The sequence below is a fragment of the Electrona antarctica genome (assembly GCF_951216825.1).
Source record: "Electrona antarctica genome assembly, chromosome: 10".
Taxonomy (NCBI): Eukaryota; Metazoa; Chordata; class Actinopteri; order Myctophiformes; family Myctophidae; genus Electrona; species Electrona antarctica.
The window spans coordinates 10748346-10776132 of NC_136791.1; the positions used below are offsets into that span (position 1 = coordinate 10748346).

General features: G+C 45.2%; 1 protein-coding gene across 1 annotated transcript in view; it reads right to left on the minus strand.

Moving 5' to 3' along the window:
- Positions 1–23170, minus strand: part of LOC306931539 (latent-transforming growth factor beta-binding protein 1-like) — a gene marked incomplete at its 3' end in the record, with an annotated part of 67011 nt that extends 43841 nt beyond the window's left edge. Inside the window, exons 1-3 of the mRNA XM_079512944.1 lie at positions 22769–23170; positions 21421–21491; positions 11553–11937 (exon numbers count right to left, since the gene is read on the minus strand). Of these exons, the coding sequence (XP_079369070.1) occupies positions 11553–11937; positions 21421–21491; positions 22769–23163 (851 nt within the window). The 5' untranslated portion in view covers positions 23164–23170. The remainder of the gene's footprint in view (positions 1–11552; positions 11938–21420; positions 21492–22768) is intronic.
- Positions 23171–27787: the final 4617 nt, after the last annotated feature.

Consider the following 27787-nt stretch of genomic DNA (forward strand, 5'->3'; position numbering starts at 1 on the left):
CGATTAATCTAAAAACAACTAAAATCGTTCCGATACCGATGTGTTTGCCGATTAATCTCGCATCACTAATACGTATAATGCATTATAATCTGTTCATAACACTATACAATTACAGTTACAAGAACTCAGAAGTACTCATAATGCACTGTAAAAAATAATCATGACACATGATGACACGTAATGTGTGTGTGTGTGTGTGTGTGTGTGTGTGTGTGTGTGTGTGTGTGTGTGTGTGTCACTCATTAGCAAATCACTCATTAGCCTTCCATTGGCAGAAGTGAGGTGCACATATCTTTACTATATCCTCCTCTGGTGATATGAGGTCAGAGGTCAGGACTAGGCTGGTTCTGCTGACTCAGCTGAACACCTGCAGACTCATGGCAGACACTCTCTCTCACCCTCCAACCATTTCCTTCCAAGCCTCTCCTTCTATATCTCTCTCCATCTCTCGTTTTTTTTAACACCTAACACACACACAAACACATATGAACTGTATATATGGTGATTTCGGGTGTGCCAGTACAGTACAGTACATTACAGTGGAGGGTCCTAGAGGGACCCCCACACGGTAACTCTGTCATTTCTCAACCGTTTCGGACGCGGCTCGCCGGAATCGGGGCGGCACCCTGGGTGCGTTCCTGTGGGTCTGGAACTCCACCCTCCCCCCGGGGACCCCCACACGGAGTTGCACCACTTACTTCACACAGGTGTGATTTTCTTTTTAACCCTGCCGATTCCCAATTGTCAGCAGGCCCACACGTTCCTGTCACTGCTAACCCCTATAGCCGGTCAAATGGGAAGGTGTACGGTAGATAAGCACACGTTTCCTCCGATACACATGAATTATTTTTTATACTCCGACTGTAAGCAGCTTTCACCGGGAGCTAGTAATGCACGCGGAAGAACGTCCAACCTGGTTCTTCTCCTCCGACCTGTAGGAGTCGCCATAGTTCAGCAACAGAGATCGGCCTTCGCTGCCAGCTTTCCCACCCTTGAATATGACCACTTGATGGTTACTCGTAGCACCCGTCCAAGCCCAATGGACAGAACAGTACCGCATCAGACGTTTACACCTCTGAACTTTACCACTGCGCCACCTGGACTCCCTCTCTCTTGAAGTTGAATGCCACTATAGATTGTTGCATGATCCACTTTGATTCATCGGTTGCGTGGAATGGGAGGTGTGTGTGTGTGTGTGTGTGTGTGTGTGTGTGTGTGTGTGTGTGTGTGTGTGTGTGTGTGTGTGTGTGTGTGTGTGTGTGTGTGTGTGTGTGTGTGTGTGTGTGTGTGTGTGTGTGTGAGTGAGCATGCAGGTGTACTATGTGTGTAAACCCTATTATGCTTCATTTACCGGGGTCCCCCAGGGGTCTATCCTTGTCCCACTAATTCTTTCCCCACGGACCAAATCGCTTTGCAGAAAACAGCTGCTCTAAAAGCCCCACAATGTATCGGCGTCGTAACTGGTGTTTTCACCAAATGTTCGCCTATTTTCACTGAACATTCGTCAATTACTGTATGCCCATAATAGGGACACAATAGGGAGGGAGAGCGATAGAGAGAGAGAGAGATGCTTAGAGTGCTCAGAGAGCGTTTTGGCAGTGACTAGACTTCAGTGTTGTGGAGATAGAGAGCAGCTGGTCTGCTGTTTACAGGAGTGTCTCTGGAGTGGAGGAGATATTATGGGCCATGTGAGAATAGGTGGCAATTACCACCGACACTGTATATCTGTCTAAGCTGCTCTGCTGCGTCGGATCAGGGCCTGCACGGCTCTGCCTCTTTGTATTACATACAAGTCTCATCACCACCTTATCTCCTGGACTTCATCTACTACTGTAAGCCTGCTATGGATTGCAGGTTTCGGCTTCAAAGGGCCTTTTGTTCGGAGCCTACACAAGACCAATATAGGTACTACGCTTTCAAGTGCACAGCTCTATTAAAGAGAGGAGGGGAGGGTACACTACAGTGTGTACTAGGGGCAGGTCAGGTGGAGGTCAAGCTTTGTTCCGCTGGCAAGAAGTGAACAGCATAAACAATGACACAGGATTGCTGCTAAGGGTCAGTCCCTTCTGAAGGTTTCTCACGGTAAAAGGGATTCTCACTACTAAGGGATTTCACTACCGGTGGCGGGCACAAATATTGTTGTGGCATCAAATAAATACAATCACTACTGCAGAAGCTTAGCTCTAAATAAGCCAGCGTTGAACAGCTAATCTGAGCAGAGAGAGAGAGAGAGCCAAACAAAGACTGAGAGAGAAAGAGAGAGAGAGAGAGAGATAGAGAGAGATAGAGAGAGAGAGACACACAAAGACTGAGAGAGAAAGAGAGAGAGAGAGAGAGAGAGAGAGAGAGAGAGAGAGAGAGAGAGAGACAGACACACATGAGAGAGAGAAATAGTGAGGGCAAGAGAGAAGTTATAAACATAAGCTCTTATTCCAGTCTCAACAAAAAATTCTGGCAAGACCAGGTGTGCTGGCAGAGGGTCTGCAATTAAATACAAGAAAAAAAAGAAGAGAGAGAGAGAGAGAGAGAGAGAGAGAGAGAGAGAGAGAGAGAGAGAGAGAGAGAGAGAGAGAGAGAAATGTTAAGGGGAAAAAAAGAAACAGGAAAGAGATTTTTCACAGCATCCAAGGAATGACTACAAGAGTCTTCTAGTCTGCAGTGTTGGGGACAAGATCTCACTTATTTCTACACAAACGCATCTGTAGAGGGAAGGGACATCCAAATAGTTAATACTCTTGAATTATCAGCTTTTATTATTCTAAAACCTCAGTGTTCGGTATATTCTTGAATTCTCTGGCCACACACTTCACTGCTGGCTTCTGCTCTCTCTCTCTCTCTCTCTCCCTCCCTATCTCTCTCTCTCTCTCCCTCTCTCCCCTTCCAAGTCCTCCTCCTGGCTGACACAGTGCTCTGGTGTAACGAACCCGCTGAACCTAGCCAGAGCCCTCTTGGATAACAACAATACTACGCCGTGAGGGCAGACAGACTGTAGCAGAGGAGGAAAAGGGGAGGATATCCCTGTTTGTCAGCACTTTGTTCCGGCTAGTTGGGTCGTTCTGGCGGCTTGATTGAGGCGGTAGACATGGGCACCCCACTTATTCCGAAAAGGAGTCTTTGGACTCGAGCGCATATAGTCGGCTGAATTTACAAAGATAATATTATTTGAGCCTGTGCGTCATGAAGAAACGAAATAGGCTGAGAGGATGCGGTAACCGCTCGGATTTTCGGCGTGTGTGAAGAAATTCCTGCGTCTGCTGCGAGCGTTCCACACTTCCACACGCACCCCATAAAAAGAAAAGAAAACAGTCCCCGGCGGACACCGGGCGAGAGCTCCCAACGAGCCTGCCGCGTCTGGCTTGTGCAACACATAGCGTACCACAAGTCAAGAGAGAAGAAGAGGCACCAGGGGAGGGAGAGACAGCGTGTCATCTTGTTGCAATCACTCCCCTTTCTGACAGCTTTCTGACAGCTATACTGTATCCCCAAAGATGGGGGGGTCACAGCGGTCACCTCATCCCAGCACTCCCTGAACCCCAAGTGTCTTGCTCAGGGGACAATGGGCTCTATGCATGTCTGCCCTCACGCTCAGGGGACAATGGGCTCTATGCACACAGAATAACTCTTCCTACTTCTGGGCCCCTTCCCTACTTCCTTCACAGGTGTTACTGATGATACTAATTAAGGCTCTGTTCCATTTAGTGGTTCGCAAACCTTTTAATTTCAAGGACCCCCATAACTCTGAGAGTGTACAAATGGAACCAAATGGACCCATATATGGGTCCATTTGGTTCCATTTGTACACTCTCAGAGTTACAGACCTGTACCTGTGTTTCTAGTGAGCCACTAGTGTTTCTAGTGAGCCAATGTGCACAATAGCAGCACCCTGACTCTGTTTGACCAGAATGGAACAGAGCCTTCATTAGTATCATTGATAACACATGTGAAAGAAGTAAGGAAGGGGCCCAAGTTCTTTCCAAAAGGGTGTGTGTGTGTGTGTGTGTGTGTGTGCATATATAGACTATAGAGCCCATTGACACTTAGATTGAGAGGACATGGCGGCTGGACCGGGCTATCGTTTTGATTCCTAGGAGGCCTCTCTCTCTCTACCCACTCGGCTTCAGCTTATGGCTGCCACAAGCGGTTGTGTGTGTATAACATGGAGGAAGAAGGGGAAGTATAGAATGGGAGTTCATAATAATGGCAGATGTGATCGTTATTCCAGCGGGTGACTCAAACAGGATATACCAGTGGTTCTCAACCAGTGGTCCGGCGACCACCAGTGGTCCTTGGAGGGGGTTCCAGGTGTTCCCCAGAACAAGTGGTTCTCAACCAGTGGTCCGAGGACCACCAGTGGTCCTTGGAGGGGGTTCCAGGTGTTCCCCAGAACAATTGAGTACCACAGACGAAAAACAGTCTAAGTCCAAATTTCAGACTGACCCCTCCATGAAAAGGCCTCGTTGTCCTGAACCCTTATCTATCATTTATATATTATGGATCAATAGTGTGGACTTAGACTGTTATTCGTCTGTGGTACTCAATTATGGAGTTGGTTCAGAGTGTAAAATGAAACCAAATTAGCCCTCACAGGTCCATTTGGTTTAATTTACAAGAAGTCTACAAAATTAGAGAATGTAGAAGAATTGTTGTTTTGATCATTTGCCTGTTATCTCTATATGGTACCACATCGATATAGCATGGAATTGTGGACAAAATCGTATCCAACGACAATAAAATATTCAGGGTCTGAGAGGATAAATCTCATCAAATGGTGGTCCTTGGTTCAACTTCAAATGCTGAATAAATAATGGCACTTGATACGAAAACGGTTGAAAACCACTGCGTTATACGGCATGCTTCAGGACCCGGCAGTGGGTAACAAACAGGGTACTATCTAAACTCGCCTCACCAGGCTTTCAAAAGTCTGTATGATCCTGTCGGGAGCGGATGATATCGTTACGTCATGTTGTAGTATTGTTTTGTAGTCGATCGGGCAGGAACAACAGGCGGTAACTTTATATATATCTATGGCAACTTCCTTTTCATTTTCTCAATAAAACCTCTCGTAGCCTGTAGCTTTTATTGAGAAAAATCGGTTTGAGGGAAAAGGAAGTTGCCGCCTGTTGTTCCTGCCCGTCGACTATCATCCGCTCCCGACAGGATCATATACCCAAATGAAATGGTGCCCAGGCTAGGTACTATCTAAGGCCATCCGTTGGGGGGGTTCCCCCGGAAGGGAAAAAAAATAGAAGGAGGGGGGGGGGGGGGGGGGGGGGGGTATAAAAATAGAAAGCGGGGGAACCTTCTAAAAGAGTCATTACTCATCGGCGGCCCTCTCCAAAAAAACTGGGGCGCTCATGCTTCACCCGCAGGACCCACAGTGCTTTGACATGTTTCCCCTGGCTCTCTCCAAGCGTCAGGACACTGCACAAACCACAGGGGTGCAAGTTTAGACAGACAACTATGCAGTTGGCCCCCGCGGCAGCACAGACAGTAGAACCAGATACCACTGGGCTGACCGTAAAAGACTACCATTAGTCAAGCAAGGTCATTCTGTTAGAGCTTAATGACCTTAACAGTTTACAGTGCGGGTGTCACTGAATATCCTCAAACCCTGGCGCTGTGGACACAGGCCAGGGCCAAGGAGGAGGCAGACAGGAGGCAGCCTCCAGGCCAGGGCCAAGGAGGAGGCAGACAGGAGGCAGCCTTGCGTTTACTTGGTGAAGCCGGTGGCTTTAGGAACAAAGGAACCTATAGAGGCTTCCAATCAATCCGTTTGCCTCATTTCATTTCTTCTTCCTTCCCTTTCTTGGCATAACTGAAGTAAAAACAAGCGTGGCACATGAATTCCCCTCCAGCGGCGTGGCACGGACAGGTTTATCTCTGCCCCTCAGGACAGTAGCTTAATTGCAATATATATAGGCAAATATATATTTTTGTTTGCATGCAAGTAGTATGTTTAACGTCTAATGTTTAATGTCTAATTGTGCTTTTTAAAAAGGGTATCTTTGAAAAACAAAGAAGGGTCCCGCACACTGTCAGAAAACTTGCCAAAAATGTTGCTCTTTATTCAACGTTTCGATCTATTCGACCTTCATCAGGACAGACAATAGCCTTGAGGTGTGCATCGGCCTTTTTCTAAATAATTGTGCTTTTTAAACATAGTTTACATACATAGTGGGAATCCACTTCCACCTCAAACCAAAACATGCAAGAAATAAATGCTACTGAAATTCGAGATGTGCTTGGTTTTAAATACCTCAGAGCTGATGAGCCAGCTTTCATTTGTACACATTGCGCTTCAACCAACACTCACTACATCGTATCAAGTCACTGTAGTTGTGCACGGACGGTAATTTCCATAGTTTGTGTTTTATAAGTTTATTCAAGCTCACACACTCGAGAGTTTCATAAACCATTTCATACAAAACTGACTCCATTTGTCTAATCTTGTGAAGAACCATTATGGGGTTTCTCAGAGGTCAGCCAATGAGGCCCATTCTTCACAGTGAGCCTTCCCTGGAACAATATACAGTATAAAGACACATTTCACCCTTATCTTTTTGTCCCGGAGGGGACGAGCCTTATTCGCTCCGAACGGTACCGTGCTTTTTTTACCCATCGATTTGTTTCCCTTGCGGTGACAGTTCGAAAGGTTACCAGAACCAGAAGCTCACTGTCGTAAAGCTCCCCAGCGTTCTGCTGCACCGTTTGACCTGAGCAGCTGAACCATTGTGGCAGCCATTACTGTAACATTAACCTGTCTCCTATGATTTATGGGTCCAACTGGAATGATGGGGAGGGACTCTTTGTCACAGTTTAGCCCCAAAACCACACATGAATTGCGAGGAACTGGCATTATGTCCATGCTGCTTGTGGGAGCAGTGCCATTGATATCTCTGTAATCGCTCATCCCAACCAAAGCTGAAACAGACAAAATGCTTCCGTGAGAGTCATTAGTCTTCATGCAGCCGCTGAAATTTGTAGGATAGTGGAATTCCAGGGCAGGTCTTTAAAGATGCCTTGTGCAATATTTTTGGTAGTCACCTGGTCTGAAAATAATATTCATTGTATGAAAGCTTCAAAATTGACATGTCACTCACTATGGACCAGTCCGTATGTGCACATGCCCACTGTTTGAATCTAAAGCTCCTCCTGGGACTTTTTGGCCAGAGAATTCCGCAGAACGCCGAGGATTTAGGATAAACTGTTGCCAGATCTCATTCCTCCCAAGACCCAGATTATCTAATGCAAGTACAGTAGTTGCTAGGTTTGTCTCACTTTCGCTGCCTCTCCATTAAGACTGCACAATATATCGTTATCATATCTGTCACTCCCAACGGACTAAGAACGAGGCAAGGTATTCTTTTCTCACTGGTGCTGCTGCATAACCGAAGGGAATGAAAGAGTTCTTTGCCCTCTGAAGTGCCCATAACACAGCGATGCACTGAAATACAATTCATTCCATGAATAAGACATTTAAACCACACAATATGTCAATATGTCTTGATGTAAAGGTTACAACTAAACACACGCCTGTTGTTCAGCGACACGCTACAAACATTTCTCCTGACCGGCGTATGCACGGACGGAAGCAACAACAATTGTGTACCATTGCCGACTCGCACCATATATATAGGCATAGCACCGGAAATGACGGAACTCAGAAATACACCTTTCCACTCCAGCAAATATATATTTAGAAAATAATAAACTATTGCAAATAATTACAACATGACAGCAGTAACAATATCATTATCGAGGCATGAACATGCGCAATATCAGTATCGCAAAAAGGCAACGGTATCGCGGTATGATATATATATATATATCGTTGATAGATCGTGAGTGATATTGACCTGTTATGCAGATTTTTGAGTGGTGTAAACCACTCCTACAACTGGCTTTGTTAGTTTACGTGTCTGTTCGTACCAAAAACTGGCTTTGTTAGTTTACGTGTCTGTTCGTACCAAAAAATGAGCATGGTTGCTATGGTCACCCAGTTCACACGGGTGTGATTTCATTACGTCAGACATTACGTCAGACCACAGTTGATCAGCCTATATAAGACCAGCAGTGCCGAGTCATCTGAACTGAGACCTTACACCACTCAGTTCACACGGGTGTGATTATTTATTTAATAATGTTTAGTTTTCAATGTTGCATCACTTAAAATAATAGAATATGACATTTTAACGGTAATATCGTATATCGTATCGATATTGCAATATTTGGAAGATATGAAATCTTGTCCATATCGTGCAGCCATACTCTCCATCCTACTCCTCCCTTTCCAACGTACCCCGCTGACAGGTGCTGCCCCGGCCGGTTCCATCCCCTGAACACGGCCAACTCTGTTTGTATAGACCAGTGGTTCTCAAAAAACGTTTTTATGTCAATTTATATGTATTTGGCCGCGGACCTTCATCTGAAAATAATGATACTTTATATCGGTATTTTTTCAAAATTCTTCAAAAGCAGATCTACAAGCTCGCAGTGTGGCAAGAGCTGACGCGCTGTAATGCTCGACCAAACCGGATGCACCACCGTGCATTCGCCACCCAAGCACAGTATGTTCTTTGGAAAAAATAGATTTTCTTTTCTTTTATTTCGGGAGGAAAATTGGCGAGACGCAAATCAGTCCTGACCTTACAGTGGCAACAACAACAGATTTAAACCAATTAGCCTACCGGTACTCTTTGCAAACAACGAGGGCCTTTTTTCTCAATTGGATCCACGAGGTCGCACTCTACCCTGCGCGTGAAAAGATGCACTTACCGCGTAGAAAAAAGCTCAACACATTGCAACTCTTATCGTGGGTGGACGTGTGCGAGATGTGGGGAGAGCGCACACTTGTCGCTAATATGCCTATCACATTTCCTGTGCCTCCCAACATGCCTGCTCGCCTCTCATTGAAAATCCATTACAAGCAAAGTCAATCGCTTTGCAAGTGTAACGCCCATAACAATACCTAATCGTTTGAGTATGTATTTTGTGAAATGTAGGCTGTAAAATGTCTGTTGAGTGAGTGTGCTTGTTTGCAGTGCACGCTAACTCTGATTCCGCTGCCATTAATTCATCTCCATATAAATGTGGCTATAGGCTTCAATATTTATCTACTGGAGAGGACTTGGAGTAATGATATTTTATAACTTTTTGTGTTATCCTTTAAGCATTATTTGTACAACTCTAAATGTGCAAAATCAATTCCCCCATCCCTCAAAACGCTCCTCTTCACACTACAGTAGCACTTGTCATTTTCTTGTATCTTTACTTGTTGCCTATTTTGACAGATGTTACAGTAGTTATGCTATGCAGATGTTGGTTACTTAGTTCACATATGCTATGTCTGTAATTTAGACGTGTTTGGATGTCCACAGATGAAGTATGATATTTAGACAGATGCTAGGTTTGATGTTGTTTACCTAGACAGAGGCTAGGTTTGATGTTTACCTAGGCTGGTTACTCCGTAGCTCTGTTCTTCTTACCCTGTTGATTGTTGACTAGGGTTCATGCCACTTACTCTGATGTTGCACATTAAAGGACAACTTTAGTTTTTTTTAGGTTGTTATTAGAGAAAGTAAAAGATGAGTGTTAATTTTTTTTAGCGATTTTAGCTGTTTTTGACAGGGGGGCGGGGGCATTCGAGCATGGGGCTAAATATGTATTATTTTACAAAACTTTCAAGCGATTTATTTTTTTATTATTTAATATAGTCCTATTAGACCCCAAGAAATTACATCTGGCCACAAAAGATCACGAGATCTACTGAATGTGTCAAACTGACATATTGAGCCTATGACACAGTGTGGCTTCCCCCCCAGTAGGCTACCGTCACATTCAGTAGATACTGTGATCTTCTGTGGACAGATGTAATTTCCTGGGGTCTAGTAGGACTATAGTAAATAATAAAAAACGAAAATCGCCATAATATTGTGTAAAAGAAATACATATTTAGCCCCATGCTCGAATGCCCCCCCTGTCAAAAACAGCTAAAATCCCTAAAACGAAAGGAAGCAGCGAATGAAAAATTAACACTCATCTTTTACTTTCTCTAATAACAACCTAAAACATGAACCTTGGTTGAAAAAAACTAAAGTTGTCCTTTAAGTCGCTCTGGACAAATTAGGTTTCTGCCCTAAAAGAGACGTTTTGAGGCTATGCATGAAAAATAGTATATGCAAGCTTGTATTGACTCTATACAGGTCCTAGTCCCACCACAGTCAGTGTTGTTTTTATCTATCATAGTCCACTCATATGACTTCACATACATATATATTGTCGACGCAAAATGTTTGTTACACGGACTGCATCAGTCACCAAGCTGCTATAGCTGCATTCCAAATAAAATACTTGGATAATCTGTGTGCAATATCAAAATATTATCTGAAAAACCTACATTTGCATAAAGTACATATTCTGCAGATCTTGTTCAAATATTTTCTGTAGTAGGATAATGAGTAACTTTAAACTTTTCTTCCTCCGTCCGCCTTCCTGTTGCTTGTGCATACGTACTTAATCGATCTGATTAAGGTCTCATTGACCTGGAGATTAGCCTATTTCAATATTTTTTCATCCTATCAGATGGCATGCTCCTCTGCTGCCGTGGGCGATGGTAGAGTAGCTCCGAGAAAGATATAAATCCCCTCTGGAAATTGATAGCAGCTTTCGAGGACACAGATCTGGTAGCAATTACGCTCGCCTGAGCAATGCATGAAGAAAAACCTTTCGAGATTTTACGACGAGCATACGTAAGAACATAACCCATAAACGTATTCATTAGTGTTTAAAATATCATTCATCGATATCGGAGTCGCCCTTGCCCTGTTGCCAACATTTCATGGACACTGCAAGGTAATTTTCGGACGTTTCCATCAACGCGTTGCCCCACATTCAGTTGAAAAACAGAGATTTATTTCAGGTCTGCATTCCCTCCGATTATTCTTGACAAGTGAGTTTTTTTTGCCATGTCTGATGCGATTGCACATTTTCCAGCCGTCTACTGTAGTGACAGGGAAAACAAACCAACAGCTAAACCGCAGCAGGAGTTAGTGGCGTTTCAACTGCATTTTATTAAAATGCTGGGAGAAAGTCCACCTATCAACGCTGATGGATGGTGATAATGAGAGTGTGACTGGCTAGATACAGTAAATGCATAGCAACACAGTGGGGTAGCGCCGTTTAAAAAAAAACGCCCCTGCCGAAAACACCTCCATATTCACTGTGCTCTAATGTCATGTGGATTTCACTTGAGGTTGGGGTGGGGGAAGGGGGGGAAGGGGGGGGCAAACAGAATGCCTGTATGATTATCCACAGATGAGCCCTCAGACCAGCCCGGAGCTGGTGTTTGAAAGAAAATAACACGGTGACGCCTCTCCCAATGAACTGTAAGAAGGTGTGAAGCAAAACCACATTGGTGGGGATTGGGGAATGACACTTTTTTAAACTCGATTTTCCAAAGCCTCTCAAACCATAATATACAATGCAAGACATGGATGTCACTGGGATTCTCGGTGGCGGGCGAGTGTGTAATGCTTGGCGATGATATTACTCACTGCTGCTGGATGTACTGAGGCCGGACCATCGTGGGGGGTTGCTTGACGGTCAGTCTCATATGCGCCATGTTGCTGACCGGAACAGGGGCAGGGCCGTAACCCTGTGGCAGAACCTGCTGGGGTATCGGCCGCTGGGGTATCACGTTATGTCCGTTGGTGTGGCCGTTTGTATGACCATTCGTGTGGCCGTTGGTGTGTCCGTTGGTGTGACCATTCGTGTGACCGTTGGTGTGTCCGTTGGTGTGTCCGTTCCCTGGCAGCGCTGGAAAGGGGGAGGTGGGCACAGTCCTCTGTTCGCATGTCTTGCCCTTGGAACCAGGCTTGCAGATACAGAGATGGGGCCTGAGGCACATTCCTCCATTCTGGCAGTGGGGTATGCAGTTGGCTGCGGTACAAGGAGTAGAAGAGACAGTGAGTGAAAGAGATAGTGATGCGGACAGAACACGCACTCACACAGAAACACACAGAAACAGATGCACACATATGGACAAACTTTACTAAACACGAGCAGTTTACCTACAAGTAGATATACACACGTGGTCCTCCATATACCCACAGACACACAAATACATGCACAGAGTTCCCATGCTGAATTACATAAGTATGATGTCATCTCAGGGGTCCCTCTGGTTCCTTTGGTTATTTCTCAGGGAAAATTGGTTATAGGCAAAAACCTACAGAACATTCTTGCCAAAATCAATATTGTCTGTGAAACGTCAATAGACACATTCATGCAAGCTTATCCATCCCACACACAGCAATGCTTAGAGTTTAAGAGTTCCCTCGTTCAGGAAGTGGTCCTGCAATCAATTAAGTCCTCTGGACTCTTTGATGGCCATCATTACGTGTACAGAGTGTGCGTGTGCGTGTGCGTGTGCGTGTGCGTGTGTGCGCGTGCGTTCATGTATGCATGTGTTGTACTGTATGCGAGTGTGTTTCCTGAAGTTGTGCAGGAGGCTGGTAGTTAGACTGTAATTACAGTTAAGCTCCATTCTCACAAGGGAGAAGATAACGGCTGCCATTGTTCAATGACAAAGTGTGCCATGTGGCCCAGAGACATAAAATGTCATAGTTAAAGTCATGCAGTGTAACATTCATTGTAGTAGTCCCTTGTAGCAAGCCCCCTGTTCCTTGTCTATATGAAAAGGACCGCTAAAAAATGAATGCTGTAGCGTTCGAGCGCCCGATAACACAAATACATAAATAGATACAGCTCCGGTAGTTTTGCGCGAGTGTAATAATCGCAAATAATAATCATTTTTAATAGTGTTTAGGGATGTTTTCACAAACACATTTAATCTATGTGGAATGGTTATTGTGTAAGTCTTTGCACCAAATGGCGTGCCACATGTGTACAGTGTGTGTGTGTGTGTGTGTGTGTGTGTGTGTGTGTGTGTGTGTGTGTGTGTGTGTGTGTGTGTGTGTGTGTGTGTGTGTGTGTGTGTGTGTGTGTGTGTGCGCGTGTGTGTGTTAGTTAGGCTAGCGGAAATGGTTCAGTAAAAGAGGCCTGTCCCTCCCTGAATCCTCAAGGGTCCCTGAGGGTGTGTCCCCCACTCTGTGCCTCGCTCAACTTGTTAGCCTAATTAGTGGCTTTTGGATTTGTGAAAGTGATTAATGAAAGAGAAACCAAAAGGCATGTCAGGCATCTGCCTCGGAGTCAGCACTGGAGAGGGTGAAGAAGAAAAGAATGTTTTGCTCTGTGTGTGTCAAAGCTTGTCACTGCTCAAAGCATGGGGTCCTAATGAGCACATGCAGCGTAGCAAGCACCCCCCTCCCCTGCCTCTTACATATGGCCATCACTGAGGGGCAATTACTTAAAAAGATTACATCACTCCTGTCCCTTTTTCCCTTGACGCGGTCTTATGTTTAGGTTTCGAAATAATAACCACACTACACTTTTCCACTCGCGGCACAGCCTTTTTCTTTTCTGCTTTCTTTTCCGACTAGCGTAAATAGTTTTCATTGTACGATCCCCTGCACCCGACTAGAACCGATGCTGCCATGTGTGTTTTTGTGTGAATAGCTCCACCTCTCCCTCCCACTCGCTACACAAGAGCGCTGTTCTCTGACAAGGGTGACGAAATAACTGATGCCGATTTACTATTTAACAGGCGACAGGAAATAAATCACTTAAAGTGACATCCTCTCTCTCTCTCTGATGAAAGTACACTGTGGCTGCTGATCACAGAGGTTTACTATGAGTTGGCGAGAGTTCCAAATATCTGCATGCGCGTGTGTGTGTGTGTGTGTGTGTGTGTGGGTGTGTGTGTGGGTGTGTGTGTGTGGGGGTGTGTGTGTGTGTGTGTGTGTGTGGGGGTGTGTGTGGGTGTGTGTGTGGGTGTGTGTGTGGGGGGTGTGTGTGTGTGTGTGTGTGTGTGTGTGTGTGTGTGTGTGTGTGTGTGTGTGTGTGTGTGTGTGTGTGTGTGTGTGTGTGTGTGTGTGTGTGTGCGTGTGTGTGCGTGTGCGTGTGTGTGGGTGGGGGGGTGTATGCGCCATACATATGTGTGTGTGCTTGCATTCATGTGGTAGCAGGCTAAGGTGAGAAACATAAACTGAGAGGCATGTATGCATATAATGGCTTTCTTTATGTCACTGCCTTGATGCCAGATCTGTGTGTGTGTGTGTGTGTGTGTGTGTGTGTGTGTGTGTGTGTGTGTGTGTGTGTGTGTGTGTGTGTGTGTGTGTGTGTGTGTGTGTGTGTGTGTGTGTGTGTGTGTGTGTGTGTGTGTGTGTGTGTTCTGCCTTGATGCCAGATCTGTGAAACCCAATGTGAATGTAGGGAATTGCACTAAACTAAATGGGTACCTGCAACAGACAGCCTCTTTAGCCTTGCATATGGCCCAAGCAGATGTTCAATGAATTGAGAAATAGGCGGCTAGGGAAAGATATGACAGATATGAATATATGGGATATTACATTTAGCTTTACCTGATCCCCCCCCCCCCCCCCCCCCCCCGCCCTCCCCCTACCCTCGGGTCCAGATTAGTTGTGTGATAAGGCACCTGTCTGTAGCAATCCCATGGGCCTCTCTGTTCCCCATGGGCAGCAGATGGCCTTATCAATCCACGGGCCTGCGATGACTTTATATATAAACCCCAGCAGATTAGATATCCTGCGTGTTCACAATACTATACTGGAAGCGCTTTGTTCTCCGGCTGTGATGTGAATAGACTGGACTGATGTTCAGCGCTGATTGTTTTTCCGTTTATGCAGTAGTGCACCGTGAACTGAACTTTATGGTTTAGAAACAATTAAGACATGACGTAAAGTATGCAAAATATGAAAATCACACCCATGTGAGGATTATGAAAACTATTCGTCCCTGACCACTAGTATGCACATATACGGTGAATCATGTGCTTGCACGGTATATGGGACCGACTGACTTCAAACTTGGCTCGCACATCGGCAAGGACTCCAGGGAAGTACGGTGAATGCCCAGCGGCCCAAACTCTAGCCACCGAACCATACAGTATTATTATTATATATGTTCCCTCCCGTCAAATTAAGTCTTTTCATGGCAATGTTTGACAAGAAGGACTGTTTGCCTGACATCTTTTTCTCCTCTCGCTTTTTCTTTTTTTTTGCAGGATGGCCAAAGAACACCTGGCGACTTGCTGACTCAAGCAGTTTGGGCCTCAATGCCCGGTGGCCAGGCCAATTAGAGCACATTATTGTGTCCATCAGTAGAGTTCACACAGGAGTGCTCTGTGGTGATTGCAGTTGCTGCACTGTATGTTGAATGGGAAAACACCGTAAACCTTCAGCAAAGCGTCTCAAAGGGCACCGGGGGAGGCCAGTCAATTAAGACATTCTGTTTGCTGGGTAATTCTTTTTACTGATAACGTCTATGCTCATCCCACTTTACCTACTGTACCAAAGCCTTTGAATAACTTCTTCAACAGCAGGAGATGCCGTCCAAGTTTTCCTCCAGCTAGAGCTGAACTACTGCAGGTGGTGAGCTAAAGACTAATTTATACTCCATAGTACTCCACATGTCGCTTGCCAAAAAGAACATATTTTCAAGCTAACAATGCGTTGCATTGTGACAATTTCAGGCGCAGGAAAGCTGAATGTACTCTTCCTTGCTATAAATGTATGGTGCTGGGTTCAAATCCGAGCGTCTATAGTATACGAATACAATTGGCCGTGTTTGGGAGAGGGAAGCTGGGTCGGGAGGGTGATCTAGCGACTCCTAAAGGCTGTGGTGCTACAGTACCCGTCAGCAATGGGTGTTGAGTTGGAGGAGTAGGATCTAGTGGTGGGGGCTCCTCACTGGCAGGGGATCTAATGGATCTAGTGGTGGGGGCTCCTCACTGGCAGGGGATCTAATGGATAGTAGGATCTAGTGGTGGGGGCTCCTCACTGGCAGGGGATCTAATGGATAGTAGCAGTGGCAACACGGAAATGTGTGGGGAGGAGGCTTGACAACTAAATTGGTAGAAAGAATTATTAGCAACTCTAAATATAAAGAGAAAGAAAGTTAAAAGGAGGGGAAAAAAAACATATAGGAGAGGAAAGAAGGATATGAAACCTGAAAGAGATCCTCTGTTTCAGGGACATTTGAGCATGGTAGCAACTGACAGCCCAGTTAAGGTCCCTGCATGCTCAGCAGAGTTTCAGTCTGCAAGGTCCTTTAATGACAGAATTCGTAAGACGTGTGTTATGGTGAACTACTAGATTGCATTAGATAGGATTGAATTAACTAGGTTATGAGGATTTTAAAAACATTAAAAAATGTGGTGTCACATGAACATTCTGTAATTCATTTTAAAGAATCCTTCCCTTGAACTTTTTATTGCACTTCTTTCATCTTCAGTCGGCAAAACTTGGCTATCTTTGTCTCCTGTGAAGTCTTTGGAAGACATGCAGGCTCCAAGAAACCAGAGAAAAGGCAGGAGGGCTGAATGTATGATATAGTTTCATACTGCTCTGAACAAAAAGCAAGGAGAAACAAAGCAAGACAGAATAGCTTCATGAAAAATGACAGGTCTTGTGTTGTGCAATGAAAAGGTTTGAGCTCCACTCTTCAGCCAAACAAAAATGAACACATTACTGCATGAATATAGAAATCCATACTCAATTAGTTCACACTCAAGAATCCACCACTCCTGAATGAAGTGTCTGGTGCTGCGAGTCTGGTGCAACGCACAGGTCCTGACCTGGTGAGAGCAGGAGTGGTGAGACGTAGGAGGGGCCTGGACAGGAGTTAACCCACAGAGCCTAGTCCTTCCACGTGTCAGATTGATCTACCTCCCAGTCCCGGCAGAGTAGTTCCAGAGCAACGGATTGTGTGGCCCTGGCCTTTCCCTAATGGGACTGATCAAGGGTAGATACTGGGACGTAAGTCGGGACTTGATCACCCCGGCTGGGTCACCTGAGTGAGGGGTATGATGTTGCGAGACCCGAAACCCCAATGACCTTGGGTGGGATACATCACTGGGTTCATCCATGAAAGGTTTTTTCGTTATACAGTAGGGACATTTTTACTCAGTTGAGTAAAGTTCAAACCACTAGCTGAGAGTACCGATTGATTGATGACTGACTGTTTAGCGATGCATCTCCTTCAGCATTAGTAAGTACATCTATAAAAACAGATGTACTTATGCGAGGTAGAATTGCCAAGATGTATACTACGTAGTACTGTGTATATGTTATATAGACTATATGTTGTACTTGTGTGCATATGGGTCAGATCAGTAGTCTATTCCATGGGTCAATTCCACTAGAATATACTCCTTGTTTGCAGAGATGCGTTGCAGTGGACATTGGACAAGAGAGAGCGTTATTTTGACCCAGCAATTCAATAATCCACAGACAATTTACTTCAGCCAGGACACTAAGTACCAGGAATGGCTCACCATCGTCTCTATTGAATCATAGTCCATTATGGATAAATGGGAGAGTTTTGTGTATTGCAATCACATGTCTGCACTGCAGCTGATGCCAAGGTGATAAGCAAACATGGACAGTGTTCTTCCGAGGCCAAAGCAGAATCCAAAGAAGGTTTAGTCTGTCTTTCTTCTTCAGTGTAATATATTTATGAAGACAGCCAGGTGCGATAAATAACCGATTGTCAAGCCGAAGCGACTGCCTTGCAAAAATGTATAAAATAGGCTTTGTTTCAGACAGCAAGGCCTGAAAGGAAAATCGCCACTTTTGCATGAATGTGAAGCATGGTACAGTATGTTGAGCAGGAATGTATTGACTGTCACTCTTCTTGTAAGTTGTGCTTTCTTTTTGAAGTTCTCCAAAGCTATGATAAAACCTTTACATGGCCGTGACTTAACACAGAAATTATCCAGGATTAAATATGCTGCTGCTTAACATTTGGCAGGGTTGAGGTTTTCACAGTTTCTAATGCACAAGATTTAAAATGCCTGTCTTGGTGGGAGGTTAGGCTGGCTGTTGGTGTGACTGACAACCTGAAAGAGCACTTTATGCATGGCTGCTGAACCGGCCGGCTACTGTGGCCATGTGTAAAACCCAGCACAAGAACCAATGCGATTCATTTCTATTAGGAACCTTTGTTGTCAATGCTGTGTGGCGAAGAGGTTTGGGGGCTTAAAAATCAAACCATGGATTTTACAACCTTGTCTGTCCTCTATCGCAGGCGAGGAAGGAGCTGAGGTTGAAAAACAAACGGAGCTGAATAGGGAAACTCAACAGATATGACTAACTATAGTATAGTGTGACTTATCGTTCTGTTTTTCCATGTGGCAAAAGAACAAACGCAAAGTGAATGGGAGGGGAAGAGTTGAATATTATTCACATAACTAATTCATCAAACACAGTCACAAAATCTATCATATTTATGAGGCTTGCCTACAGCAGCTCACTGGTGCAGATTAATAGCAATATGAGGGGAAACGTCTTTGCTCAGCTTCACAGCAGGAAATATTCACATGGCTCACAGTGGAAATTTAGACATTATAGAAATAATTTAGCAGCACCTATGACCCGAACGCACAACACAGAGAAGGGAGGATGCTTTTAAGAACTCCCTTTCATTTTCTCAGAAATACCATAAATCTACATGAAGAAAAATAAGCTTTATTCAACACAACGAGTGTATACACAGTATCTCACTCTGACACATTTCACCTTGGATTCCAGTCCTCAGCTCCCACGTATAAGGGTATGGACGGTAAATGGGAGTATGGTATGACTCTAGTCCTGACTTCAAATGAGCCAATCAGTGTTGTGCAGGATTGTCTTCAGTGTATCAATGTAAACCAAAAGCCCTTCTCCATGCAACAGTTACTTATGTCTTGCAATAACTTAACCCTCCCACAATGCCATGCACCCTCGCATCGCCGGGTTCTCTCCAACAACAGTTAAGGAGCAGTCTGCAGGGGCCACAGAACCTTCATGTACAGGCTATCAACAGCTCCTAATGGCCCGTAGCTGACTAAACACTGAGCCATAAACACAAGGCAAATACAAACACCCAGACAGACACGACATGTTCTTGTACTTTCACACACTTTCTGACATTATGTGAATGCATTAACTCATACTCGCGCGCGCACGCACGCACACACACACACACACACACACACACACACACACACACACACACACACACACACACACACACACACACACACACACACACACACACACACACACACACACACACACACACACACACACACACACACACACACACACACACACACACACACACACACACACACACGTCCTCCTGCAAGCTGTCCACAAGGTTGACAGAGCCAGCTGCAGTGGGGCCTATTAAACGTGGAAACCTGGGGACCCCCTGTACCTCCCTGGAGCCTGAGCACAAGCAATCTTTTTCCCTGTAGGAGGTCCAGCAGAAAAAAAGGCCTGGAGCTGTGGAGAACCTGTCTGCTCCTTATATAACAAGCTGGTAGTGGTAAAGCCCTCCGGTCGAATAAGAATATGATCTGGCCGGTGTGTCTGGGGCCAAGAGGTATAATCCATTACAAACCTGTTTCTCTTTCTGCCCTAACACACAGACACACAGGTGCTGTGCGCACGGCCGCACGGGTCGGCCACCCATGCACGCACGAGCGCACGCACATACACACCACAGTCCATTCTGTGTGAAAACTAAAAAACAGCCTTCTCATGACTCGACAGCAAGGACCAAAAAAACACGGGCAGTTTAATCACGGTATACCGCAGGTGGGCAGATCCCAGGTCAGACAAGCGCACCCCCACCCCCCCCCACCCCCCCTTCTTATTTCTATAAAGGGCCACCATAGAACACAGCTGTTGAACGATCTGTCACTGTTAATCATCCACAACTGCACCACCAGAACAGTCCCCGTGTAATATTATCACATGCTCTAATGTATATGCATGTAGTGCGTGTGTGTGTGTGTGTGTGTGTGTGTGTGTGTGTGTGTGTGTGTGTGTGTGTGTGTGTGTGTGTGTGTGTGTGTGTGTGTGTGTGTGTGTGTGTGTGTGTGTGTGTGTACGGGGGGGACAGTGAAGTACCAAAGGGACAGAACAGAGGGATGTTGAGCCACCGGGGAGAACGCTGTGGTTGCCTGGAGCAGATTGGCTGGAGTTCAGGACTGTCTGCACAGTGACAATCCTCAGTGTTCACTTCATTTAACCCCCGAGTGTACATGGAAATGGACCTAACTGAGGTTCACTCTTACAATTCAACCTTCAAGTTCATTGTCAACATCAAATGTTTACAGGAGTAATGCCGTTGTTCACAGGTCATTCTCAATAAGAGCCAGTGACACGGCGTCAGCTACACAATAGCCTGAAAGAAACCTGTACTTTTCTGGGCATAGAGGGGCGGAACAAACCAGCGCTGGAAACCGACGCAGACTTCCTATTGGTTCACCAACCTATGAGCCCGCCTCCCCTCCACCCGCTCCCCTCCTCCTCCTCCCCTCCCCAGTAGAACGCAGCGGAGAATACTGACGTTACCAAAGGCTTCAACTTTTTTCACTGCTCGAATGATGCGGTGAAGTGAAGTGTCAATCAATCATGTGTTTTTGTTTCAGCATTTCCCACTCCTTTTCTCTCTCCCTACAATTCCTGCTCTGCTGCCTAAAAGGAAGAATAACTCATTCTTGCTGTTATTTAACCAGTTCCCTGTGCTAACCCTTTTCATTTATAGTACGTAGTGTGTGGCTTGGGCAAAACTTCAACGGCGACTCTGCAAGTCTGCAGTGAGGCTGACCGGTGACCACACTTTTTGAGTGGTGCAAACCACTCCAAGGAACAGCAATGTCCGTGTTCACCTAACTAACTATGTGACCACTATGACACTATAAGCATGAGTACCAATGAGTACCAAAAGCTGTTGTGCCAGAAACAGAGAGAGAGAGAGATATAGTGCTGCACTCCTGGGGGGGGGGGGGTAGAGTTGCAACACTCAGTTCACACGGGTGTGATTTTTTTTGTTTTGCAGCTTTTGTTGCTGCCGTTAGTTTGAACGTATCGTATATACCTATATACTGTACTGCAGGGTTCCCCAATTAATTTTCCTCGAGGGCCATATTTTGACTAGGGTACCAGGCTGGGGGCCGAGTCCGCACGCGTGAGGTCGAGGTCTTGCCCTGAAAATTCATTTTCAGGGCAGGACCCCATTTGAAAAGGATGCCCAGTTTGACATGCATAGGCTACTGACCCCCATTTAATGCCATTTATATCTGTTGAAATTCTTCCGCGGGCCGCCAGGGGGGCGCTCCGCGGGCCGCAAATGGCCCGCGGGCCGCCTATTGGGGAACCCTGCTGTACTGCATTTTGTTGTGTTAACACTATTGTGTTCTTACACTGACTGTATTGTGTTGTGTAGCGTTGTACTGTATTGTGTTGTGCTACACCGTACTCGTGCTGCACTGTAGTGATTTGAACTCACGTTTAGTGCATCGTTGTGATCCCTGGGACTGGCTCCATCCGTGACAGCACTGCCCTCCACAGACATTCACCCTGCAAATACAATCACACAGGGATGAGACATACTGTGTAGCAGCACAATGGTTCGCAAACTTTTACATGTCAAGGTCTCCCCCTTAACTCTGACAGTATACAAATGGAACCAAATGGACTTGTTAGGGTTAATTTGGTTCCATTTGTATACTGTCAGAGTTACAGACTTTTAAGGGTCAAGTTAGACCCTCTTAAATGGTAAATGGTGCATTTATATAGCGCCTTACATAGATTGTACATTACATTCACCCATTCATACACCGATTGCGGCGGAAGCCATGCAAGGTACCAACCAGCACATAGGGAGCAATTTGGGGTTCAGTGTCTTGCCCAAGGACACTTCGACATGTAGACAGGAGGAGCCGGGATTCGAACCGCCGACCCATGGATCATTGGACGACCTGCTCTACCTCCTGAGCCACAGTTGCCCCGACTGTGGCTTAAAGGAACCCCGAGTCCTTGGAATCCACTTTGAGAACCACTGCTGTAGCAGGTCCCACACGCAACTCTCACTCTCACACACACACACACACACACACACACACACTCGCGCACAAGCTTGCTCACGCGCACGCACGCACGCACACTGTTGTGGATTTATGGTCATGTTCATGAGCTGCACGCAGACAAACAGCAGATGTGAAGAAGTCAAAACACTGCATTTCAACTCAATCTTATTTCACCTCACTGGCCTAAGAGGCTTAATTTCTTCAACTGGTGACTGTCTGCACACAGTGATAAGGACTGCAAAAAAACATGTGTACACACACATGCACAGTTTGCACACACACACACGTGCAATTGCGCATGCACACAGCACAACAAGTGGCCTTACCTCACCTGTCCCCTCCACTGCCTCCAGTGTGTCAGTAAATGTATGAAGCTATAGTAGGCTACCTCACCTGTTAGTGTACACTATGTGGAGGTCCCTGTGGTGTTGAAATGTATTCACTATTACTAATAACACTAATAGGAGAGCAGAGCTCTATATGGGAGAAGGGATCATGGAGGGGGTTCTAAATGTTAGAGCATTATATATAAATACAGTAGCCTACGGTAATACAGTGAGTATAAACCTAATATAAAAGTATTTGCTCATAAAAACATGAGTCTATGTGTAGGCTACTACTCTACTAGTTAGTTATACTCGCTGATCTCACCTGTTAGTTTATTGGGCTATGGTACATGTTTACAAAAGCAAGTAGTTTAGAGTTTGAATTTAAAAGTTATTTTGTGTTAAAAGTTAAATTATCCGATTCTGAAACCCAATTTCTTACCCTGACATTTTCATTTGGTGATTCTGATGAACGTTATGACTGCTGCTGCTGCTTGTGTGCCGAATGACCTGCTGGTGCTGATGCGTGAACTGCTGCGTGTCCAGCTGGCGGACCGGGATGGGGTTCGCCTGGCCGGAGCCCATCCTGCGGGTCCGGACCTGGCCGCCGAAGCTGGCCGAGGAGAGCTCCACATTGTAGGAGTGGGGCTGCCCCGTGGCACCGCCGGAGGAGTGCGACGAGATGGAGCTCACGTGGACCCTGTCCGAGCCGCTGGGTCCGGGCTGCAACACGTAGAGTCTCCTGAAGCCACTCTGAGGCTGCTGCTCCGCGGACACGAACACCGGAGAAACCAACAAACCCAAGGAGAATAGAAAGTCCCACCTGGTCCAAGCCATATTCCACACCGTGTGTTATCCGCTGAGAGTACGCAACAAGGCGCAGAAACTTTTTTGTCAAACAGGAGGAGGAGAGGGTCAAGTAATTCGTTTCAGCTGCGCGGTCCGTACAAGACGCGCACTGTGTCTACAGTATGAACTCCTGTCACTTATCGCAATAAGTGAAAAAGTTCTATATCCCTGAGCATATTATTCCTCTAGACATCAGCGACCGATCCGGAAAGATTGGAAAATTATAACAAACATTCAACTAAAACGCACGCTTAAGTTACAAAAGTCAAAAATAAAACGTGAAAATGTAAAAAAGAAAAAAGAAAAAAAGAAAGGGGTAAAAAAAGAAGAGAAGCTTTTACTATGGGGTCTAAAAGCGGGATAAAGCACCATATATCCTTCTATTCCAGCGCGGGGTATAGAGGGGAGCTATGGCAGCAGATGTCAAAGCTGCAACGGGGACGAATGTGCGATACTTTGCCCCGCAGATGAGATTGAAAACTCTTTTAAAAGTTTCACTGTGTTAAGGGCAGGAGTTTAGTGTCAGGGGCTGAACAGCCAATCTCCTGCAGACATGACGTCAGGAGTGGGAAGCTCATTGGAACATACACTTCAGCGGGGCTGAACCCTTAAAAAAAAAAAAAAAAGTTTGGAGAGCTTTTTTGGGGCCCTAGAGTGTCTAGGGGTCTTAAGCACCCCCCCTTAAAAACGCACTGGCTTTCTGCGATCTAGACATCGACGAGCTCCCATTTTAGCAGCGTCTTATTATACAATTAAATAATATATTGAAAGAGTTGGAAATATTCTTTACAAAAAACTAAATTGTCCATGCCTAATAATTGACTATGCAAAACACAATACACAAAAAACTGTGGAGAGAAAGGAGCAAGAGAAAAGCAGTGTTTATTGTATTTTGTTTACCCTAGTTATTAATTAATTATTTAATTATACATTAATTATGCAGGAAATCTCATTGAGTCCTGAAGGTCTCATTCTCAAAGACCTCGTCACCTATATAGCTGTCTAGTGCTTTCTCCAGTCTCATAGAAGGCAATTCAATATAGACAAATAACCCCATTGCATGAGATCAAACTCCAATGGTGAAGTAGCTGTCGGTCTGTCCTATACAGTACAGTATGCAGAGGGCTGGTTTCTTCAAGGATGACAATGCCTCCATCCACAGGGCACGCGTGGTCACTGAATGGATGGATTGATGACCATTACAAAATATATTCCATGACTCAGTCATTTATCTACTTCTTCCCTGCATGTGAGTGACCAGTTTAAACTGCACAGGAACACCGGGTCAGTTGAAGGTTCTGTGGCTTCAGAGACAGTGGTTTAAACCACTGGTTTCCAACTCACCAACGAATATAGGGGCTCCTCAGACTCAGAGTTACTACAAGGGGTCCTCCAAATCGTAGTGTGATAGGATTATGAGGGGAGTGAGGGGAACAAGCACACAATGCAGAGGTGTTGAGAGCTTGTAGATCAGCTTTTTATTTTTTGGCAAAGGTTTGGTTTGGTGTCAGTGTTGATTTTGACAGTACATTTTGATAGTCAGTCTTTTGAGTAAAAATCCATTTAGTTTTAGTCTATACAATTTAGGCATTTAGCAGATGCTCTTAATCCAGAGCGATTTACAGTAAGCAAGAACAACAGGGCTAGGGCAAGTGCTATGGGCTAAGATGGAGTCTGAAGAGGTGGGTTTTCAGACTACAGCGGGAGATTGGGAAGTGAGTCTGCACTCTGCAGTTCTGATTGCAATGGGAAGTGCATTCCATAGTTTTGGAGCCAGAAGGGAGAAGAGTTTGGGACGTGTGGAGCTTTGTCCCAGCGTTTTTCAAGTGTCATTTTCCAGCTTCCCTGCGTTGGCTAATCTGAGCATGCGGGAGGTTTGTAGGGTGACGGGTCTGATCAGACTTTGAAGATATGAGGGTGCCATACCTTTGGTTGCTTTGAAGGCCAGCATCCGAGTTTTGTACTCTGTGCGGGCGGCAACCGGGAGCCAATGGAGGGGAGCGGAGAAGGGGGGAGACATGTGAGAAGTTTGGCTGGTTGAAGACCAAGCGAGCTGCGGCATTATAGATCAATTGCAGTTAAGTACGCATGCCGTTAGACCAGTAAGGAGAGAGTTACAATAGTCAAGTTTTGATATGACTTAAGGAGCTGGGCTGACTCCTGGGTGAGGATCGGGTTTAATTCGTTGAATGTTATAGAGTGTAAACCTACAGGATCGAGTGACCGTTGTAATGTGTGCTTTGAATGAGAGCTGACTGTCCAGGACAACACCAAGGTTCTTGGCAGTTGGACTTGGAACCGAAGTTACCAAGGCGTTGTCTATGGAAATAGTTAGCTCCTGCATGGGGCAGGACTTACGTAGCTGGAAAGAAGAGATAGTCTAGTTTAAAAATGTATGTTGGCGGGCCTTGACATTGACGGTGTCGAAATGGTGATTCGATCGCATGAATGCTGAAGTTTAGAATTGAGGCTTTAAGTGGTTAGAAAATACACATTCATGGAGAAGCCAATGTGTAAACGATAAACTTTATAAATGTATACAACATGATAGTGCTCTATGTGTAACAAGTCTACGAGTCGAAGCTATCTATGAAATCTATGAAAAAGTTTAGTCTGCAACACAATTCTTTACAGGCATGTATTTGTCTCTGCTTCATCTCTCTCTCAGCTATAGGGGTCCTGAATATGACGATGGGCCCCCACGAACATGACATATAATTAACTGTAGCTCTAATGGTGGGACATGATTATGTTATAATGAATGTCTCCCGGACGAGGGATAACAATCTACTCCGCCTCTCTCTCACACACACACACACACACACACACACACACACACACACACACACACACACACACACACACACACACACACACACACACACACACACACACACACACACACACACACACACACACACACACACACACACACACACACACACACCACACCAAGTTGAAAGTTGGCTCTTGGAATGCCTTTGAATTTATGGACACTTACCTTATCTTCTATGCATGTATGAGGAAGTGTGGACTAAAAACTATGCCAGAAAAAAATGGATATTACATCATATTAATTCATTATGGCAGTTGGAATAGCTTAGATAGTGGGTAACGTTTTGTGTAAGACTATATAAAGCATGTGTTGTCATAGTCTTTGAGTTATATATTCACTTTTATTTCAGTCACACTCCGACATTAAATCAAAGCAGCCAGGCACTTTTGATGCGTCAGACAGCCAGGAATTCATCCAGCCATGTGCACATCATCATTCATCCCAAAGGGTCTCCATGAGTTGCCGGACCACAGTTGCGCGGGTGAAGCATTCCTGTGAACGCTTCTAATTCTCTACGCTCATGGCTCAAGTAATGCCTAATTTATGCTCCGTTATGTATAGGAGGATGGTGTACTGGACTGAAAATAGCAGATCTACAAGCTCACAACGCGTCACATCCGTGAGACACACCATCAAATAACAGAGCATAAATGTGGTATACCCATGTAGTCAGTTGGGGTTATAGGTTACTCCTGAGTTAACCTCGCCCACCAGGCTTTCCACCACCTCAGAGGAAAGCCTGGTCTCTGTTTCATTTCGGTATATCATCCGCTCGGGAGCGGATGATATACCGAAAGATATCGTTACGTCATGTTGTAGTATTGTTTTGTAGTCGACAGGCAGGAACAACAAACACGAACTTCCTTTTCCCTCAAACCGGAAGAATAACAATAAAAGCTCTCGTAGCCTGCAGCTTTTATTGAGAAAAATCGGTTTGAGGGAAAAGGAAGTTTGGGTTTGTTGTTCCTGCCTGTCGACTACAAAACAATACTACAACATGACGTAACGATATCATCCGCTCCCGCCCGGATCATATACCGAAATGAAATGGTGCCCAGGCTACCCCTGAGTAAGTTTTAAAGTTTAAACACATAATAAGGTTATGTTTTGGCATAGCCATGGTTCACATGATGCTTATTACAGTCATGTTTCAGGGCTAGTTTTGGCAAAAGTTTACTGAGGTTACATTAGGAACACATGGTGGCGAGTTTGGCGACTAGGGGTGTAACGATACATTCTAGCGATACGATACATATATCACCATTGACAATTCGATACATGGACGATATTGGTTCATTATGGCGATACGATATGACATAAGTGGTGCATTCATATAGCGCCTTTATCCAAGGCGCTCTACATATAGATTGTGCATTACATTCACCCATTCACACACATTCATACGAGGAAACCATGCAAGGCACCAACCTGCACATCGGGAGCAATTAGGGGTTCAAAGACACTGAAGGACAATTCGACACAAATTCAGGGGGAGCCCGGGTTCGAACTGGCAACCTAGCGGGTCCCATCCGGCCACTCTACCCCTGAGCCACTACCGCCACCGCAGTAACTATTTAGAAAATAAATTTAATCTGTGTGAAACATGGATAGTGCAGGGTTTGTAGGAAAATGTATATGGATATAAATAATACTAGTACTAACTACTAAGTAAGTACTTAGTATTGATACAATTGATTGTTTGCATTGCAAAACGATTCGGTACCAATCATTTGCATTGCAAAACGATACGATACAAAGTCAATGTTGCTGTTTGTT